Raw genomic sequence first — 21,092 nt, 5'->3', positions numbered from 1 at the left:
CTCCCCATTCCAACAACATTTCTGTTATTTTCTGATTTTTAAAAAATTGTAGCTATCCTAATGGGTGTGAGGTGATTTTGACTTGCATTTTCTAATTATTAGTGATGCTGAGCATCTTTCATGTGCTTGTTGGCCATTTGTATATCTTCTCTGGAGAAATTCAACGTTTTTCGGTTGTCTGTAGGTTGCCTATCTAATAGCCTTTTCTCTCATCCTCCTGGCTGACCTCTGATATCATTTCTCCCTGCTGTGGTTCAGGGATAAGTCCTGATTAATATAAGTGAGTGGTTCTTAATCCTGGCTGCATATTAGAGTCACTGAGGGTGGCTTTAAAAAGTACACATCCCTGCAGGATTGGGGGGGTTGGGGGCAATGGGGGACTAAGCACACATTTGTAATACCTTAATCAATAAAAGGAAAAAAAAAAAAGTACACATCCCAGGCCCCTCCTCCCCAAACCAATTAAAAATCAGAATGTCTGCAGGTGGTCCTTGGCATTGTTATTTTTTAGAAGTCTCCTATATAGCCCTAGATAGTCAAATACGCTGCCAGGAGTATGAACCACAGCTCAAAATCAACCATTCTGGTCCCATTCCTCTTGCCAGTGATAGGGTTATGTATGTCTTGGTTCTAGTCAATGTGATATGATGGCTTCTAGGAAAGAGTTTCATTTTCCTAAAATGAGACATGGGACAGAGTGGGAGGTGGGAAAAATTGTCTTTTCTTCCATTGTGTATGGCTCTTAAAACAAGGACAGTCCTCTTATTACTGTGAGAGGCACTAGCCTGAGGATGTCCGCACAGGAAGCTCTAACAGAACAAGGGTCACTGATGATGTCCTTGAGTTGACTTGAGCCACCTTGGAGCCAGCCTACTTCTGGAATTCTGATAATGAATGTCCTTCTGCTTGGCCTGTGTGGTTCAGTGGTTGAGGCTTGACCTATGAACCAGGAGGTCAAGGTTCAATTCCTGGTTGGGGCTCAATCCCCAGTAGAGGTCGTGCAGGAGGCAGCCGATCAATGATTCTCTCTTATCATTGATGTTTCTATCTCTCTTTCCCTCTCCCTTCCTCTCTGAAATTATATCCTACCTAATAAAATGGTAATATGTAAATTACCATCACTCTGCTACGCCCACGATTGGGCCAGAGGGAGGCGCAGGGGGCGGGACTCTGGGTGGCCGGGGTAGCTGATTGGGCCGGCAGGACACTGAGCTTGCGTTGCCAGTGGTGGCGTGAGCTCAGCGTCTGCGCCATGGCTGTGCTGCGGAACAGAAGGGGCCTCTGGGGCAGCGAGCTCACATCCCGCCGCGGACCATCAAAAGTGGGGGAGCAGGGTGCCTGTCTGCTCCGGCACCAGGCCTTTCAGAAGCCTCCACCGAGCCGGAGGCTTCTGAAAGGCCTGGTGCACCAGTGGACAGGCACCCAGCTCCACCGAGATCGAAAGCGAAAGCCCTACACGTGCATGATTCAATCATGCACTGGGCCTCTAGTATATATATAATTGTCCTTCTAATTTAAGCTGTTTTGAGTTGGGTTTCCTGTTACTTGCAGCTGAAAGTATCCAAACATTACACTCACTATGTACTGGGAATTCAGGAAGACATAGGGCTATCCTTTATGGAGTATCTGTTGTGATAAAAGAAAGGAACAGATACATGGTCTTGAACAGACTTAAACCCTGGATTCTCACATTGAAAGCCTGAAGCTCTACTGACCAAGGTTTTTTTTAAGGCTTTATTCGGAACCCAGGTAAGACAGGAAACCAGGGAAGGTGGGCACGCTGTGTAGTCAAAGCCAGATCAGAACTGGAGGCATTCTGAACTTAAATCCTGTCTCTGCCTCAACTTGCCCTGTGGTCCAGGCCAAGTCCTTAAATCTGGGTCAGTTATAGAGTTTGGATGCAACATGCAAAGGGAAAGAAGTTGTGTACTTATGAACATTCTGAGTTCAAACCACGTGTCCTTAGAGATTAAATTTAACACCTGGGTATGACAGCTGAGCCCAAACAAGTAACTTATTTAAATTTCAATTAATGCTCAGCTAAGTCAAACTCATCAGGTTCATGATTCTTGGGTTTATAGCAGGAGTAACCTTCTTTGGCATTTCTTTCCTGGATCTAGTTTTTATCAGATCAGGCCTCCTTTCTGCTACAGTTTCCTTCAATTGTACCTGTGAGAGTGACGAGGCTGGGTGAGGTAGTACATGGGATATTCTGCTGGCTGGTCACAGCTTTCTGCCTGTGTACCAAATCCCAAGGTACACTGAAATGTTTAAAAATAACAGCCCTGGCTGGTTTAGCTCAGTGGATAGAGCATTGGACTATGGACTGGAAGGTCCCAGGTTCGATTCCAGTCAAGGGCACATGCTCTGGTTGCGGGCTCAATCCCCGGTAGGGGACGTGCAAGAGGCAGCCGATCAATGATTCTCTCTCATCATTGATGTTTCTATCTCTCTCTCCCTCTCCCTTCCTCTCTGAAATCAATTAAAAAACAAACAAACAAATGATTAGCTGCTAGCTAACAGCATGGTGTGAAAAGAATCAGCCATACAAAGTTTGGTTCAATATAAAATAGTGAAAGGGTATGTATGACTCTAGGAAAGCCATTAAAGTGAAAAATACTAAAAACATACCTACCAACAACTTTTCTTGTCGATAGTGTCAGAACTTGAAATGAACATTGATGAGTGTAAAGTGTGTCCAGATCTCCTCCTGTCCAGAATGCACAACTGGCCTTTGAACTTGTTTGTTTGGCTTTGTTAGTCTCTGTAGTGAAGGCAAAGGCCTGATTAGTATTCCTGAAACTCCTCAGATGAGAGATGTGCATAAAATGCATCTCGGTTCCAGAATGAATGTGAAAAATGTTAGGGAAAAACTATGAGAAGGAGAAAATCAGGGGTGTTCATTTAATCGGATCAGCATTAATGTTGCTGCAAGCACGGTTTTGCCTGTGGAAGAAGCACAGTGATACTCCCAACTCTGCCATTAGGTCTGTGAAAATAAGGGGATTTTGAGTGTGGAACTATAAAGGAAGATAAATCCTACCCATGTGTAAGTTGTATTCAAAATTACTGCTAGAAATTTGAGGACACAGCAAGGCAAATGTAGAAAAACACACGGAAGAACATTTTAAAAAGATAAAAGACATCACCATACTCAGACAGTTGCTGCAAATCTCACTTAGGGAAGGCTGATTTTCCCAGTCAAAGTACAAATGCCACCGTGGACAGACTGCCAGCGTGTCAGGCCAGAAGAGGCCACAGGCTGAGCTGGGAACGGACTTGCTTGTGATACTGGAAGTTAGGGGAGAGGCTTCTGGAGCCTGAGGAGGTTGCAGAGGTGTTCCGCTGCTGGGCATGTGCCTGGGAGAACGAGCAGACTCAACAAGAGGGGCTGTGGCTCTCACAGCACCGCTGGGCAAGTTCTTGAAGGCATCCCTCTGTATGTTCTGCTCTTCCTCAAAGCCCACGTTGGGGCGTGGGAATATTGAGAAACAATTAAGTCAAAGCTGATCCTGCCCTCTGAGGAGCCCAAGCTGGCCAGCCCTCCTTAAATCTACCAAAGACATTGCCCCACCTCCTCCTTACCTCCAAAATAAAAGGCCACGCATAAAGAGACTGAGAAAGAACGTCACAACCAGAAATGCAATCAAATATAGAAACTTGGAGAAATAGAAGGATGGGAGGGAGTATGAGAATTGAAGTTAAGAATTTAAAAATGAAGACCCAGCCCTAGCCAGGTTGTTCAGTGGTTAGAATATTGGCCTGCGGGCTGAAGGGTCAAGGGAGGCAAACAATCAATGTGTCTCTCTCACATTGATGTTTCTCTCTCTGTCTCTCCCCCTCCCTTCCACTTTCTCTGAAAATAAATAGGGGAGGGGGAAATATCCTCAGGTTAGGATTAACAATAAATAAATAAATACATAAATAATAAATAAATAAATAAATAAATAAGAAGACCCAAAAGAAGGACGCCCAAGAAAAGGGCATAATTAAATCATTGGAGAAAAATGGCTCTTGAAAAAAAGATAAAAAGTAAGACATCCCATCAGCATACCCCAGATCACTAGATCTGCAGTGGAATAAGTTTTGAAAACATTGTATCCCATATCTAGCAATTATAAGGCAAAATAACTTATTAATGGCTCTGAGAAATACTGCAATAAAGAAATCCATTTAATTCATAAATATATTTAAATGTAAATCCTCTTTTTCCACATCACCCCATTCTAGTAATCCTGCAGGGCCAGAGTTCTACACATTTGCTATACGCTGCTATAGTGTGTTAAGTAAATATAGCAGCCATGAGAAATTGTTTACTTACAGGAAGAAGCATGATACAATGGGAAAACCAAACTAGGTTAGGAGTCAGGAGAGCTGACATCAGCTGCTGACTCTCTTCAATTCTGCATATCTGTGTAGAAAAAAATGCTATGTGTAGGTTATATTGCTGAAAATCCAAAAATCATACAGAATTCAAATGGCAGCATGAGTTTAGAATTCTGTTTTTTTCTCCTAAAGAAGATTAATCACTTGTCCCAGTTACTTAGCCTCTCCAGGCTTCAATGTGCTCAGTTAGAAAATAAAGGAGTTAGACATCAAGATCTCTATGATCCTGCCAAACTTTAAAACCGTATATCACAAAGGAGCTCTGATAATCCAAAACCATCCTTTCAATTGGTACCAGGCAACTCTTAAACCATTTGTTAAAAAAAGTCTAACAGCCCTGACCAGTGTGGCTCAGTCAGTTGAGTGTCATCCCGTGCACTGAAAGGTCGTTGATGGATGGTCAGGGCACATGCCTAGGTTGTGGGTTTGACTCTGTGTCTGGGTGCATGTGGGAGGCAAACAATCGATGTGATGTTTCTTCATCTTCCTTCCTCTCTCTCTAAAAATCAATAAAGACATATATTTTTTAAAAAATCAAACAACTTATTAGCAATTTGACATCCTCAAAAGTCAATGGAACCAAATGATTTTCTTCTATTGCAGAACTCTGAGCACAGACTGAAAACCGGCATTATGCTGCCTTGACATATGTTGTAAAGTGAAATCCTTATATGTTATGTTTTTCTAGAAGTTTCTATCTTGAACTCTCTTAAGGCTCCTTTAGGTGAAAGTCACAGATACCCAACTCAAACTTATTTAAGAATAAAAGAGATAACTAGGACATCCAGGGTTGCATCCTGCTTTGGGAACAGACAATTTGGGGGATCCACACAACATTAAAGTCTTATTTAGTGTCTCAAATCTGCTTTCTTTTCTATGGGCTCCGTTGTCAGGTAGGTTGTCTCCACCTGGGAACAAAGATGGCTTCCTGTAAGTCTCAGCTCCTGGTCCTCACCTTCTTGCTTATAGAGATACTAGAGGCCTGGTGCACGAAATTTGTGCACTCGTGTGTGTGTGTGTGGGGGGGGGGGGGGGGGGGGGGTCCCTCAGCCTGGCCTGCACCCTTTTGCAGTCCAGGAGCCCTCGGAGGATGTCCGACTGATGGCTTAGGCCCACTCCCTGTCAGTCGGACATGCCTAGTGCTGCCGTGGAGGCAGGAGAGGCTCCCGCCACCACCGCTGCACTCGTCAGCCATGAGCCCGGCTTCTGGCTGAGCGGTGCTCCCCCTGCAGGAGCACACTGACCACCAGGGGGCAGCTCCTGCATTGAGCATCTGCCTCCTGGTGGTCAATGCTCATCATAGTGACCGGTTTGTTCCACCGTTCGGTCAATTTGCATATTAGCCTTTTATTATATAGGATTGCCTTGTCTCCAAATCATTCAAGCAAAACCTGGTGATTGCTAAGAACTATTGAGCACTTACCTGGTATGGATCCAATGCACATGTGTACATTTATTTAGGCCTCACAGCAACTCTAGAAAACAGGTACTACTAAAGTTCCATTCTACAGACAAGGAAACTAAGGCTCAGAGAGATTAGTTTGCCTACTTTCTGTATGTGTGACCTTGGGCAAATGACTTCAGCTTCCTCGTCTGTAAAAATGCCAATAATAACTATTTTGCAGGCTGCAGTGAGAATTGGATATGGAAGAACTGAAGGGTGGCACCCCACAGAGCGGCCAATAATTATTGGCACCACTTCCACTCACCAGTCTCTCATCCCTTTGTTGGTTCACAAACTGGCCTCTGTACCCAGAGGGCCAGGAGGGATGGAAGAAAGAGGCACTCCAGATTGGTAGGTGGCAGGTTTAACAAGCAAGGGAACTTACACATGAGACTTGCCTTGGGCAGCCAGCCTCAGGAGATGTCATTATCCAAACCTGCCCACTACAATCTCAAGTTTATACAGAGGCCTTCACTGGGGTCAGTCCCGTGTTAGTCCAGATGGTATCAGCAACACGGTGCTCTCTCAAGGCTGCATTCTTGAAAACAGCTTCTAGGGTGGGAACCGTGGGCAGAATGTACATTCCAAGGACAGGGGAGGGGATGAGGAGCCTCGGGTTGTGCAGGTCCCGCTCACAGGTCAACCTGTGGTCCCGTCCTCTTGATGACCTCCTCCAACACCCCTGCCCTTTCCCCTGTAATGGTGCAAAGAGTTCAACTTCATGTATTCCCTGGTCTCTAAGAGCGAAAGATAAGATAGAAACTGCCTCAGCGAGCTGGGGAAACAGCCGTCAGCCCGCGGTCGGGCGGGCGCGCTGGAGCAGTGGAGGCCGGGCTGCCAGGGCCCCACCGCCTCGCCCAGCGCATTGGCTCTTCTCCTTGGGGCCATGGGACCTCCCGGTAGGGCCTGTGACTGGAGGCAACCCCAGCATTTCGCAGTCCTGACCTGGAACCTCCCTGAGGGCTGCAGGGTAAGCGCCTCCTCTGCGCTCCGCTCCCCAGTGCGACCCCCAGCGCCGCCACCTCTACAGGTCGCTCTGCGCTGTCACCTTAACGCTCTGCCAGCAGAGGCGCGGGCGGGAGGAGGAGCTGTGGGTGAGCACTCAGTTTGCTGTGCGGCTGGTGGTAGAGTTCGTGGTGGCCGAAGAGTGTGCTCCACGTTCTAGTCTGCAGGCTACCCCCACCCTGAACGTGGTTCCACGGGGTGTGTGGAGAAAACCTCGGGCAGCTTATCTAAGAGGAATGCCGCTCAGCTCTGATGGAACCACACTTATCCTGGAAACATGAAGGGGCTGTCGTGGGTGTGGCCTTGGTCTTTGCTCGTCTTGTCATTGTTCGTTAGCGACAGCTGGACAGAAAGGCGCTGGAAAAGGTCCGGACGCAAATTGGATCCATATAGCTACCTTCTACCCTTTATATGGGTCTTAAAGACCTACCTCAGACAGGGAAAGTAGATTGGACTGACTTGTGCCCATGGTATTTTGGGGAGGAAGGAAGGAAGGAAGGAAGGAAGGAAGGAAGGAAGGAAGGAAGGAAGGAAGGAAGGAAGGAAGGAAGGAAGGAAGGAAGGAAGGGAGAGATGAGGGAGGGAGGGAGGGAGGGAGGGAGGGAGGAAGGAAGGAAGGAAGGAAGGAAGGAAGGAAGGAAGGAAGGAAGGAAGGAAGGAAGGAAGGAAGGAAGGGAGAAAGAATCACAGCTATGGATAAAGCAAAAGGAGCCCCACACATTAGACCAGAGGCAAAGCTGGGACCTAGATGTTGTATCCATGTTGGGACAATGGAGCTGAGGGTAAGAACAAGGTCAAGGCTGCCAATGTAGTTTAGATAGGAGTGAGTAACAAGGCCTGTGTCTTGGGTGGCAGACCCCAGGCACCAGCCAGGAAAACCTTTAACTGGAAGCGTCTTCCACTGCACCTGCTGGGGCAGGAGCCGGCTTCAGAGAGAGCCCACTCTTCCCGAGGGAGATGCTAATGAGGTGACTGAGCTGGAAGAGAGAGTATGGAACCCAAGAGAAGGTCATATCCTGGCAGGTAGCCTTTCATTAATGGTGATTCCATGAAGAGATGCTGCTAAATATTATTTATAAATTATTTGGCAAGTTTCACAACAGAGACAAAATCTTATAGACACAATCTTACTTTAACACACATCCTGGCAAAACAAAAACAAAAACAAAACAAAACAAAAAGACTTAACTCAGTTATAAAATAACCTGTCAAATCAACACATCATTGAGGGTGGTTTCCACTGAAACTGGAGAAGCTCGTCTGGATTTCCTGACCAAGTGACGGTGCCAGGAGCCAAAACTACCCTAAGGCTCCATGTTTATCCTACATTGTTCTTTGAAGTTAGCTAATGTTTCCGACCTCCTTAAACAATACATTCTAATAGTTAAACAGAGCTACCAGGTGAAATCTTGCAATCTCTTTATCTTGAATATTGTGCCTCTCCCTGATCCCTCGGTTAGTGTGCAGGAACTATGCCACCTGAGTTGGGTAAGGGGAGGACCATCAGTGCCGAAGTGTCTAGTGAGGTCTTATTTCTTTTCTTTTTTTAATTGATTTTTTAGAGGTTAGAAGAGAGGGCAGGAGGGAGGGAGGGAGAAAGGGAGGAAGAGGGAGGGAGGGAGAGATTTGTTGTTTCACTTATTGATGCATTCATTGGTTGATTCTTGTATGTGCCCTGACCGGGGATCAAACCCACAACCTTGTCATATCAGGATGACACTCTAACCAGGGCCAAGGTCTTGATTTCTCTGTGCCTGGTGGCAGATACTGAGCATTGTGAGATATAAGAGCACAGAGAAGACAGGAGGACACCTCCAACGACAAATCTCTGCATTAGGGGAGTGTCTGTTATATCAATTTTACTTCTCCTCCTATAGAATTTGTGGTTTCCATGATGATGGATAAGGGGTGCACATAGGAGAAGATTTCAGAATATTTCACTGTGGGGAATATTTTATTGTAACATCAATAAGCTTTATTCGAAAAGGGCAGATTTGACCTGGGCAGATATTAATAAATTTACTACTGGGATGTTTAGCTAAATGTGAAAATATCAGTAAAATGCCCTTTGATGTCCTGGAACACAGCTGTCATTTTTGTCTTCTTTATATGGCCCCAGAACCCTGACTAGATACAGGGTACTGTTTACTTTTAGCTTGTTTGGGATGAAGCAGCCAGGGTTTATGACATGCATCAGTCTGGAATTCTAGGGTGACATCATCTCTTCCAATACGCCTCCTCTGTTGTGGCCATTTCGGGTTACCTCTCCCTCTTCGTAGTGCCTGGAGCAACCTGTGCAGAGCACTTACCATTCTGTACTGTGTTCTCTGATTGTCTTGCCCAGCTCCACACCAGACCATCAGTGCCGTCAGAGCATCTTATAGCTCCCCTGTGAGCAAACTGCTCACATAGAGTGATCACATAGGACATATTAGTGGATAGATGCTTGCCAAAGAAATCAAAGAAATGTGAAAGTTATTTTTTAAATTGATAAACTTCCTTTTCCTTTTCCAGTATGGTAAAGTGAGTTCCAACTGGCCAATCTTTCTACAGGAAAAAAATACACAAAACTATAAAGTCTGGACACACACACACACACACACACACACACACACACACACACGGGGAAGGAGAGAGAGAGAGAGAAGAGAGAGAGAGACAGAGAGAGAGAGAGAGAGAGAGAGAGAGAGAGAGAGAGAGAGAGAGAGAGAGAAAGAGAGAGAGAAACCTCCTGGGCCACAAAGAGAGAGAGAGAGAGAAGAGAGAGAGAGACAGAGAGAGAGAGAGAGAGAGAGAGAGAGAGAGAGAGAGAGAGAGAGAGAGAGAGAGAGAGAGAGAAACCTCCTGGGCCACAAAATTTCACTGTGAATTCTATCAAACATTTAAGAAGAAATAACATCAATGTTACACAAATTATTTCAGAAAATAATGGAGGAAGGAGCATTTTCCAACTTGCAGCACAACCCTACTGCCAAAACCTGACAAAGACATTACAAAAAAACAGTAATCTGATAAATTTCCTACACAATCAAAATACATTTTGATTTCCTCACGTGCTTCACTCGGACAGAGAATGCTCCTAGCAAATTCATAGAAAGTATTTCTTACTGATTTGCCAGAAGAAAAATTAGTAATTTTAAGATTTGTTAGTATTCACCCGGGGGTCGGGGGTGGGGAGGGGGAGACTTGAAATTAACTCCAACATGTAATGGAATTGGCCTCCTGTGTCATCAGTTTCACGGTCAGTCCCAGATATTCCAATCAGTGGTTTGAAAATGGAAATAGACTGGGAAGAAAGGTCGTTTTGCTGAAGTCTATTTTGGAACACCTTGCTCATCAGAGAGCACACTGGGCAGAGGGCAGAAAGGGCTGACGTGCAGAAATTGGAGCAGAAGGTTCCTGTGATTTTACCACACGTCACCCTGCAACTGACCACACGGTGCCCACGCAGCTCACAGCCCCGCTGCTGACCTTTGATTTCACGTATTCACAGGAGCTCTTCTCCCTTTGTAAGGCAGCAGGGGCAGGTTGCCTTTATGATGGCTGGGGGACTACCCTGAAAACATACATAAAACTGAACTTTCCTGGCGATAGTGCTAACTTGGGTATGCCTGAAAAGACTGGGAGCTAAATTAGACTCCACTTGGATTTCACTTTATAAAATGTAGGTACAATATTTTATTTCTATAAATCATGGTACTTTCACTTTGGCATTGAGACCTGTGTTTCACCTCAGAAAAGCCTGTGTCCTCACTTTATCATTCTTCTCCTTTCACGCTAATTATACTGCTTCATCTTGGCTTATGGCCACAGCTTGTCACGTGGCCCAGCCGAACTGCAGGGAACTGTGTGGGCAGATGGAATAGTTGGTGAATACCTCTCTCTCTGCCGTGGAGCTTTTGCTTCTCAGGTTGTGGGATCTCCAAAAATGAACACAGGTCTCAATGCCAAAGTGAAAGTACCATGATTTATAGAAATAAAATATTGTACCTACATTTTATAAAGTGAAATCCACAGAACATTACCTAAACTTTACTTTGCAGAAGACCTATCAATTTACGTGATCTGTTCACAGTGTTTACAAAATTTGGATTGATAAAGTGAGTTTCGGGAGTGCTAATTCCACAATGATGAGTCAACTCAACTCAAAATGTTATCAGCCACTTTCTCTCACTGAAAGTGATTAAATATCTTTATGCTTATTTCTCTTTTTAAAATATACTTTTATTGATTTCAGAGAGGGAGAGGGAGAGAGAGATAGAAACATCAATGATGAAAGAGAATCATTGATTGGCTGCCTCCTGCAGGCCCTCTACTGGGGATCGAGCCTGCAACCTGGGCATGTGCTCTGACCAGGAGTCAAACCGTGACCTGCTGGTTCATAGGTCAACGCTCAACCACTGAGCCACACTGGCTGGGCTCTTTATGCGTATTTCTGTTTTCCAATTCTACAATGAATGAATGTTACTTCTGCAATTTAGGGGGTTGGGGGCGGGGGGATGACAGCGAAACAGCCAAGGAAAGGACCCATGACAGGGGAGAGGAATGGGAGAGAACGTGGGGGCCTTGGTTTTGGAACGCAGGGCCTTTCATAGGCAGGCGGCTGCCACTGGCCACTTGAAGTTTCTCCTTGCCTTGCTTGTGTAGCCCTCACAACACTGGATGTCAGATCACAGAGCTACAGAGCACGGTGCGCCAGGCAGCTGAAGAGTTACCTTCTCTGATTTCTGAAAATAATGAGCACTTTCCTTTTTTTAACAAAAGCATTCAGTTTAAGGGAAATATCAGAATTTGACTCTCATCGCTCAGAGCCCTCCCAAGACCTAGTCACAGCCCCTGCTCTTGCCATGGAAACAGGCCTCTCTCCACAGCACCTCAAAGAAGGCACCGAGTGTGGAGCGTATGATGCTCAGAAATGGGTAGGCTCCGTCTACATTATAAGCGGAAGCTCTGAAACCAGGGGAGGGTGGCAGTGTTTCTTCCCACAGAACATTACCTAGTGCTGGGACAAATTGGTGTGAAGGGAGGATGTGGTGAGGATACCCCACGACGGGAGGGCTGGCAGTTGTTTGTTCTCTAGAGCAGTGGGACCCGACCCTGGCTGCACATACTGTCACCTGGGCGGGGGGCGGCAGATTTTTTACAAATACGTGCTCTCCCCCAACCCCAATCACAGCTGGATGTGGTCCTGTGATCTCGGGCGTCACTCCGTTTCTGTCAGTCTCAGCTTCTTCACCTATAGAGTCACCCTAATAAAACCTGCCGGCCTATCTCAGAGACAGTGTGAGGGCAAATAAACAGCTTTGTGAAACAATTTTCAAGTATTGTGCAAATGTTAGTTATGTTTAAGTTCTTTAATCACACCCTTTTGCAAGCAGAAGCTCCTTTTTATAACACCGACAGGAGCACATTTGATGATCATGAAGTAGAATGAAGCAGGGAGAGAGCTCATGGCTTTGGACTCATTAGGGCTTTCTTATGATGAAAGAGACAGGCCTGCTGGTTATGGTCTAAGCAGACAATTTGGAAATACTATGGTGTTCTCTTGGGCCAGCGTGCATACAAACCTGGATGTTATTTGAGAAAGAAACAGTAAGACATCCCAGTAGATGCAGTGAAACAATAAAATGAAAGTTGACTTAGGAAAGTTGGGGCAAAAGATCTATTTGTCAAGAAAATAAGAAGTTCGCCAGTAAAAGATCTAGTGCCAGCACATACATATGCTCGTGTGTGTGTGTGTGTGTGTGTGTGTGTGTGTGTGTGTATCCCCAGCCTTTGACCTTCAAAGATTCTTTCCCACTCCAGGGGTCAGTGTGGAATATAGAAAAGTCCAGTTTCTAGTCCTGGTTCCACCCTTAACTACCTGTGTGACCTAAACTCGTCCTTTTACAACTCTGCAGGCCTCGGTTGTCATTTGAGGTAATTAAAAATTTCGAAGTTTCCTTCCAGTACCAAAATCTATAGCTTGAAGCCCAGTTTCATATTATCATTCTTTGTGGTCTGACAAAAGACGTGACTCATGTAAACTCAGGCCGTGCTCATACCTCAAAGTCCCACGTGCTTGGTGAACTGGAAATGCGGTGACTGAGGACACGAAGTTCCTCACCCAGTCTCAGCCCAGGCTACCACAAAGTCACCATAATGGGTTTGTGCTCTCTCCGAGTCACTCAGCAAACCCACCACAAATTGTTTTCATTCTCGACTAGTTTCCCCAAATTATCCAGCTGCCTACAGCACTTCCCTTTTAGTGAAAGGAAGACATAGTCTAGAAAAAGTCCTTGGAAAAAACATAGTGTAACTCAACAAATATCTCTGGATGCCTACAATGTGTCAGGCTGTGTTCTAGGCATTAGGATATAGCTGTGAATAACACAAGCATCTTAGGTTCTTCTTCAGACCTTTTAAACATGCTGCAGACTTTCATGACCTTCCTTTAAACTTTGGCACCTCAAAGTGAGCAAGGGTTCCATCCAAGTATTCTAAATGGAACCTGGCCTTCCAGATCATAATGAAAGGGTACTTTAGGAGGGTTGAATATATTTTATTTAACAGTGTGGTAGCTTGACTTATAACTCAAATATTTAGACCTTTGGTAGGTTGGCTTCTGCTTGGACACTGGTCTGAGGCCCCACCAGGATGAGGGGTGCGTGTGTTGACGGGAGTGTGAGGAATCTCTCAGAATTCGTTTCTCACTCATGGCATCAAAATCCACAGGTTTAAGTTTAAATTTTCCAAACAAATCAACAACATAGTGTAGCTTTTACTAGACACTTTCTGTTGCAAAAAAAAAATTCTCACAGATTAGCTTCTCTGGGTGCATTTTCTCCTCCCATTCTGACCTGGATTCTTCATAGTGGTTATCTTTTCTCTGCCTCATAGCTTCTTTTCATTTGTAACTTTGGCTTGCTCATAGCTGCTCTGTGCCCCTCTCACTGAGCATGCTTTCAGCATTCCCCGCAGGCTGCCTCGGCCTGACTTGCTCCATATATCTCTATTCAAAATGTCAGGGACAGGAATCTATAGTCACACACCGCATAGTGACGTTTTGGTCAAGAATAGACTGCATATATGTTGGTGGTCCCATCTCTATAATAAAGAGCCAGGGTGTAACGACAGATCACGACCAAAGGCTGACCATCCGGAAGTCAGGGCTGGGTTGCCATGGTGACCCAGTGCTGACTACTGAGGCTGCAGACCCAGTGACCCAGCAGTGACTGCTGAGGGGGCTTTGAATCAGAGAACTGAAGAGAGAAGCAGGGGCTGATCTGTAGCGTCTGAGGCAGCTTTTGACCAGCACTTGCCTCTCTCTTTCCCTCAGAGCCTGGCCAGCAGCCCCACGTCCATTTCTCTCCAGGCCTCCACCAGGGCTGCTGATCAGCCCCGCCTTTCTGATCAGGTCCTGTTGATAGGCCCAGAGACGCTGACTGGCATAGAAACTGGCCAATCAGAACCAAATCTGGGTCAACTGTGAGGAGGCAGTGGCTGCCTAGGAGACAGAGCTTTTGACACTGACTGGCATAGAAACTGACCAATTAGAACCAAATTGGCCAGCAGAGGAGGGCAGTTAGGGGTGATCAGGCAGGCAGGCAGGTGAGCGGTTAGGAGCCAGCGGTCCCAGATTGCAGTCGGACATCCCCCAAGGGATCCCCGATTGGAGAGGGTGCAGGCTGGGCTGAGGGAACCGCCCCCCCCATGCACGAATTTTATGCACCGGGCCACTAGTAAGATTATAATGAAAATAGAGAATTCCTATCGCTTAGTGATGTCATAACTGTCATAGCATCACAGCGCAACACTTTATTCACATGTCTGTGGTGATGCTGGTGTAAACAAACCTACTGTGTTGCCAGTCATATAAAAGTATAGCACATACAATTGCAGTAGTAGGAGGCACCATCTAGGTGTGTGTAAGTCACTCTATGATGTACACACAATGATGGAATTGCCTACCAGTGCATTGCTTAGAATGGATACCCGTCAGTAAGTGGCCCATGACTGTGTTTCAATCTCCTTGCTGCTTTCTGGGAAAACCTATTTACCCCCGGCCAATTTGTAGGGCAGTCCTGGTCTAATTCATACCTTTGATGGGACATTGATGAGTGGGCTGTTATTTAGTTAGGTGTGCACCCCTATCCAATCAGCTATTGCTAGAGGGGATCATGAAACAGAAAACATGGTGTCTGAGGGCAGGCTGGCCAGCAGGCCTGTGGGAGGGGCACAGTTTTTCTCAGAAGTAGCTGTGGGCTCAGCAGACTCCATGACTGTTTAGTGTGATAGTGGTGGCGAGCGTTGGAAGCCTCCCTGTCATATTTTCTACAAACTCTTCAAGAAAGCAGTCATCTCCTTACTAACCATGATACACCACCACAGTGTCACCATTAGTAAAGCACTAACCTCCAATACACACCTCTTCTTTCTGTGGCAGGTATAAGGATGATTAAGTCAGCCATCATCAGTGGTTCTTCATTTTTCTGAGATGCATGGAATGTTCTGCTTATTCCTCAAAAGGTATATTATTCACTTCGAGTGGGTTGCACCCCACTTAATGAGGAGTCGGGGAAGATCTAGATAAGGCCCTTGCCAAATGGTAATCATTGTGTGAGACTTGCCAGAGGAGAGATTTATGAAGCTGAACCAAAGTCCTTAGAAAATGTCGAGAGAAAAAAATTGAGAAAACCAAGTCTAAGTGGCTAATCCAGAAGGCAGAACAAGGGTGAAAACAGGAGACAATCCAAGGATCAGGAATTGGGCAAAACTGCAACAGATGGAAGGTGAAGTGAGGACTGCTGAGCTAGGACTGCTCTTGCTTTTATGGACTCAACAGATGGTACATGGTGGGTAGCGTTGGCCTAAAGACACGTGATTGAGGGACACATTCAGAAAGAGACTTTCTTCTTCTCCATTTACTCTTGGTCACATCCTTTTATCTCCTGTCTCTGGAGAGTCATTCCAACTCTCCTCCTTCGCCTTTTAAAAAAAATATACATTTTTATTAATTTCAGAGAGGAAGGGAGAGAGAGGGAGAGAGAGAGAGAAACATTGATGATGAGAAAGAATCATTGATCAGGTGCCTCCTGCACACCCCCTACTGGGGATGGAAGCGAAAACCCAGACATATGCCCTGACAGAGGAACTGAATCGTGAGCTCCTGGTTCATAGGTCCACGCTCAATCACTGACCCACACCAGCTGGGCTCTCCTCCATCACCTTGAAACCTTTAACTTTCCACTGTAATGATCTCTTCCTGCCTCTCAGGAGATCAAAAACAGCCAGCTTTGCATCTTTCCCAGGGAAACCCTGCCTCCCCCTACCCCACCCCTGCCACACACACCCTATTATGCCATTCCTGGGAAGAGCTGCTATCTGTTTATGTCGCATATCCTGCCTCACCCACTCCCAAGGAGAGGTAGCAGTTAACAAGGTTGCTTGTTACTACCTCTCTGGTTTTCTCTCACATCATCTCAGGGACTCCCACCTCATTCTTTTGGTGAGGTAAGCCACAGGAAACAAGCAATACTTTGATCACATATCTCCACATGTAAGACATGTTCCACATCTTTTCTCCGAGTACTGTCTGAAAAAGACATATGCACAGCACCATAGCCAAAGATGATCCCACTGATAATTCCAAACAGGAGAAAATCCCTTGAACTGACTCAACTCTAAGGCTATTAAAATGTCATTATTCCTAAGGAAAACTTTTTGTTATTAATCCTCACTCAAGGATATTTTTTTCCAATGATTTTCAGAGAGAGTGGAAGGGAGGGGGAGAGACAGGGAGAGAAACATCGATGGGAGAGAGATAAATCGATTGGTTGCCTCCTGCACACCCCCCGACTGGGGGCAGGAATTGAGCCTGCAACCGAGGCACGTTCCCTTGACCAGAATCAAACCCGTGACCCCCTTCAGTCCAACGTTCTAACCATTGAACAAAACCAGCTAGGGCATAAGGAAAACTTTTTAAAGATCAAGCCACAGTGGCCCTACTTGCAAATGAACAAGTTTGAACATGTATTTCCACCTGAGACCTTTCTTGTTCCACAATGCAGAATACCTGTGAAGTCACTGACCTAAGGACGGCTTCCATGGGTGGGGTGAGTGTAGGGAAGGGTTGTCCCCAGAATCCCTATTTGGAATGCACTGACAAATGTGATCCAGGGTGTCTGAGATCTTACTGTTAGTGCTATTTGATAAAACACAGAAGCAAAATGGGCTTTTGTGGACTGGCATATGAAACAGGCTCTTTTAGTTCCAAAGAACAAACTTAAAACTCTTGAATCATATTTTACTCATTATTTTGGGACTGTCTCTAGTGTGTACATTAGGTCTACTAAATCCTTAGTATAATAGAATCCTGTAGTTGATGAAGCATCAGCTATTATCTGAAGCAAACATTCATCTTTCAAAACCAGTATTTTCTCCCTGAGAAAAATGTTGTGCTGCTTGGGAGGTGCCAGTTATTCGGTACTCTTCCAACAGCACTAAACTGAGATGTTTACATCAGCTAAAAACACACAACTGAGAAAGAACTGGCTACTGCACCTGCAATTTCCATTCATTGAATCAATCACAACATTAAGCAAGTGTTATCTTGGTCAAGGCTATATTTTGACTCAAGAAAGATTTCAGTGTTTACCAGTGACTTAAAATGCTGACTTAGGATCAAGAGAATTATTTCTTGCCCTAACTAGTTAGGCTCAGTGGATAGAGCGCCGGCCTGTGGACTGAAGAGTCCCAGGTTCGATTCTGGTCAAGGGCATGTACCTTGGTTGCAGGCACATCCCCAGTAGGAGGTGTGCAGGAGGCAGCTGATCGATGTTTCTCTCTCATCGATGTTTCTAACTCTCTATCCCTTTCCCTTCCTCTCTGTAAAAAAAAAAAAAAATCAATAAAATATAAAGAGAAGTATTTCTTGAGTATACAGTGTTTGCAACACCTGGGATGAATTTAAATTGCACAAACACCCCATCACAGAAGTGCTTCAGGTTACTACTGATTATAAAAAGGCCAGCAAAATAATTTTTTTACCACGAACTGATTGTGGTGATTTATCTCTGTATTAACATAAACATGTAACAGGAGTATCACCCAGCCCTCTAACCCTTGTATAAATATAGTGTGTTCTACAGTAGTTCAGACATACGCCAAAGCAGGCCTTTCTCAACCAAGTATAGGCAACCTTTCCTGATGCCTATACAGTGGGGGAGATACAGGTGCCAGAGACTCGTTTACCTTCTGAGTAAGCAGTTCAATTGTTTTTCCTAGTCAAGTAACTCGGAACCCACAGTAACTCCACCCAGTATGCCATCAGACAAGTTGCAAGTTGAGCTAACTGATACCCACCACAAAACCCTCTTTCTGAATTCTCTGTAAAGTCTCCTCTGTGCATCCAACTAAAATAAATGACTACTTGTAAATAGCGTACACATAGCAACAATATACATTCACATATTTTTCCCCTCACATGTTATTTTATTTAAGACAAAGTGTTTGGGAGTCAGAATTGAGATCCAATGGTGATTGTCACAGTAAGTGTGGCTTTGGGTAAGTCACTTCAGCTCTCTGGGTCTCAGTTTTCTCATATCTAAACTGGGATTAATAATATAAATTACCTTACTGGGTAGCTGTTAAGGATTAAATGAGCTAATGTTTAAAAAAAAAATTCTTAGCACATGAAGCACATATTCAATAAATGGTAGATTTCATTAATCTTCTTGAATAATTGCCTCACTCTTTGTAAGTCTGCCAGGCAGTTATAATGATCCCTATTGGATGGATGAGATTAAATAATTCATCCAGGGCTAAACAATTCATTAGGGGCAGCTCCAGGGCTTCTGGTTCCATGCCCATCACCCCCAGTCAGCCTTGTAGACTTTGACAGCATGGGCGGCACTGTCCAGCACAAGAAGAGAATTCTCCTTGCTGAAGGTCAGGGCCACGGGATGGGAAAGACCGTGGGTGACGATGGGCTTCAGTACGGGAAACTCCTCAGGTTTTCCTAAGCAGAGGACGGCGTGACTGGACGTATCGGCGACCATCACATTCCCCTGGTGATCGAAGGTCACGGCGGAGGCCGTAATTTCCGAGGGGAAGAAGAGGCTCAGCCCGAAGCTGTCCACCTGCCCAATGAGCTGCATGGTGGCGCTGAACACCTTGACCGTGGTGCCGCAGGTCCCGGCCCCCAGGGCCAGGGGGCGCTCTAGGACCGCAATGGCCCCCGTGAGCCAAGACACCGCCACCCCTCGGGGACCACACAGACGCGCCCGCAGCCTTTCGGTTCGCCGGAGGACCCCTTCCGGAAAGTCCACTTCCAGGAGGTGCAGGGACCCTGCCTCCGCATCAGTGACCACGACCCCATTCTGAGGGGTGGTCTCCACGCCCCAAGGCAAGGAGAACTGGCCTCCGACGACAAGCCTGAGCTGGCCAAAAAAATCGAACACTTTGACGGAGCGGTCGCCGGCATCGGTGACAACCACGTGGCAGTCGTTGGTGACTGTGACATCAAGCGGGTACTTGATGTCCCGGGCAGCGCCCCCCTTCTCTCCAAACTGGTGCGCACAGCCTCCCCCGGAATCGAAGATCTTGACCCGCCGCTTGCCGTCGTGCACCACCACGACCCGCCCCGTCTTGGGACACAGCGCCAGCCCGGTGGGGTTGACCAGGGTTCCCCAGCCGCCGAAGGCGAGGCGGCAGGTGAGGGCCCCAGGGCCGCGGGCGGCGACGCGGGGGGCGGCCTGCGCGGGGCCAAGTGCGGAGCCCAGGAGCTCCAGCAGGTGCAGCACCGGCAGGCAGTCGCTCGTGTCGCAGCCCCGGCAGGCCCGCCGGCAGAAGGGGCACTCGAGGGCCAGCGTCCGCGGGTGCGCCAGGGCGGCCACACAGGCCAGGCAGACCACGTGGCCGCAGGGCAGGTTGCGCGGACGCCGCTGCTGGCGATGGCCGAACCTCTCAAAGCACACCTTGCACTCGAGCAGGCTGGTCTCGGCCTCGCGCAGGAGCTCCCGCAGCGCCGGCCCGCTCCCCGAGGCCTCGGCACCCATCGCGCCGCCCGTGGAGCTCCCGCCGCGCCAGGCCGCGGGGCTGAACACCGCCCCCCCGCGCCGCCCGGGTTCACGGTCAAGGGGCGAGGCGCTGGTTCTGACGTCGATCGCGGCGCCGCTGGGCCGAGACCTGCTGCCCCCTGGTGGGCGCGTGCGGCACTGCTTCTTGAAAGCCTGTATTCACAGCGCACGGTCAGATAGGTACTAATCTTAACAAAATCATGGATGGGTCATCTCCACATACCACATGAAGAAACATACCTATTGAGAACAAGAGGGTTCCTCCCTACCACCCAGTCTGTAAGGGACAAAGCCAGAGCTAGAACAACCTCGTCTTCCAACCCTGGTGCCCTGCAGTTTCCAATTCGTGGTGCTGGGTGCTAGGTGCTAGGGCTGGCAGGAAAACAGGGTCTCGCGGTTCACGATGCTTCTGATTAAACTGGAAAACACAGACACACGAGGAAAGTTAAACTTCGAGGGGGTGAGGCAGGTGTGTGTCTTGATCGCACTTGTAGTTAAAGTAGATACTTAATGAACACGTGTAAGATAAATGCATGTACGAGCAAAGGAATGTTATAGGGCAATACAAGAAACCCACTAGGTCCCTGGTCCGCAAACTGCGGCTCGCGAGCCACATGCGGCTCTTTGGCCCCTTGACTGTGGCTCTTCCACAAAATACCACCGCCTGAGCGAGTCTATTTTGAAGAAGTGGCGTTAGAAGAAGTTTAAGTTTAAAAAATTTGGCTCTCAAAAGAAATTTCAATTGTTGTACTGTTGATATTTGGCTCTGTTGACTAATGAGTTTGCCAACCACTGCACTAGGTGAATGAGTGTCAGATGGGAGAACAATGGCTGGAAATGTCTTCCAGAAGAATTAATGGAAGTAAATAAGCTGTTAATCATAACTGCTATAGAACTTATGCCATGCCTGCTTTCTATTATGTGGTTTACATAGATTATCTTATTTAAATCTCATGACAATCCTGTAAGAACATGTCATTTTCTTTCTTTCCTTTTAAAAAAATATATTTTTATTAATTTTAGAGAGGAAGGAAGAGGGAGAGAGAGAGAGAGATAGAAACATCAATGATGAGAGGGAATCATTGATTGGCTGCCCCCTGCATGCTCCCCACTGGGGATCAAGCAGACAACTTGGGCATGTGCCCTCGACCAGAATCAAACCTGGGACCCTTCAGTCCGCAGGTCGATGCTCTATCCAC

The 21,092-nt window shown here is 46.6% G+C and overlaps 1 protein-coding gene across 1 annotated transcript; it reads right to left on the bottom strand.

Annotated features, from left to right (window-relative positions):
* Positions 1-18,684: 18,684 nt before the first annotated feature.
* On the bottom strand, positions 18,685-19,891 carry NHLRC1 (NHL repeat containing E3 ubiquitin protein ligase 1). Its single transcript, XM_008146079.3, has one exon. The coding sequence runs from the start codon at positions 19,870-19,872 to the stop codon at positions 18,685-18,687; it is 1,188 nt and encodes a 395-aa protein (XP_008144301.2). The 5' UTR covers positions 19,873-19,891.
* Between the last annotated feature and the right edge of the window lie 1,201 nt (positions 19,892-21,092).

Source organism: Eptesicus fuscus, chromosome 9 (assembly GCF_027574615.1).
Source record: "Eptesicus fuscus isolate TK198812 chromosome 9, DD_ASM_mEF_20220401, whole genome shotgun sequence".
NCBI lineage: Eukaryota > Metazoa > Chordata > Mammalia > Chiroptera > Vespertilionidae > Eptesicus > Eptesicus fuscus.
The sequence above is the reverse complement of the archived record's forward strand: the minus strand, read 5'-3'. Positions and strand labels throughout refer to the sequence as shown.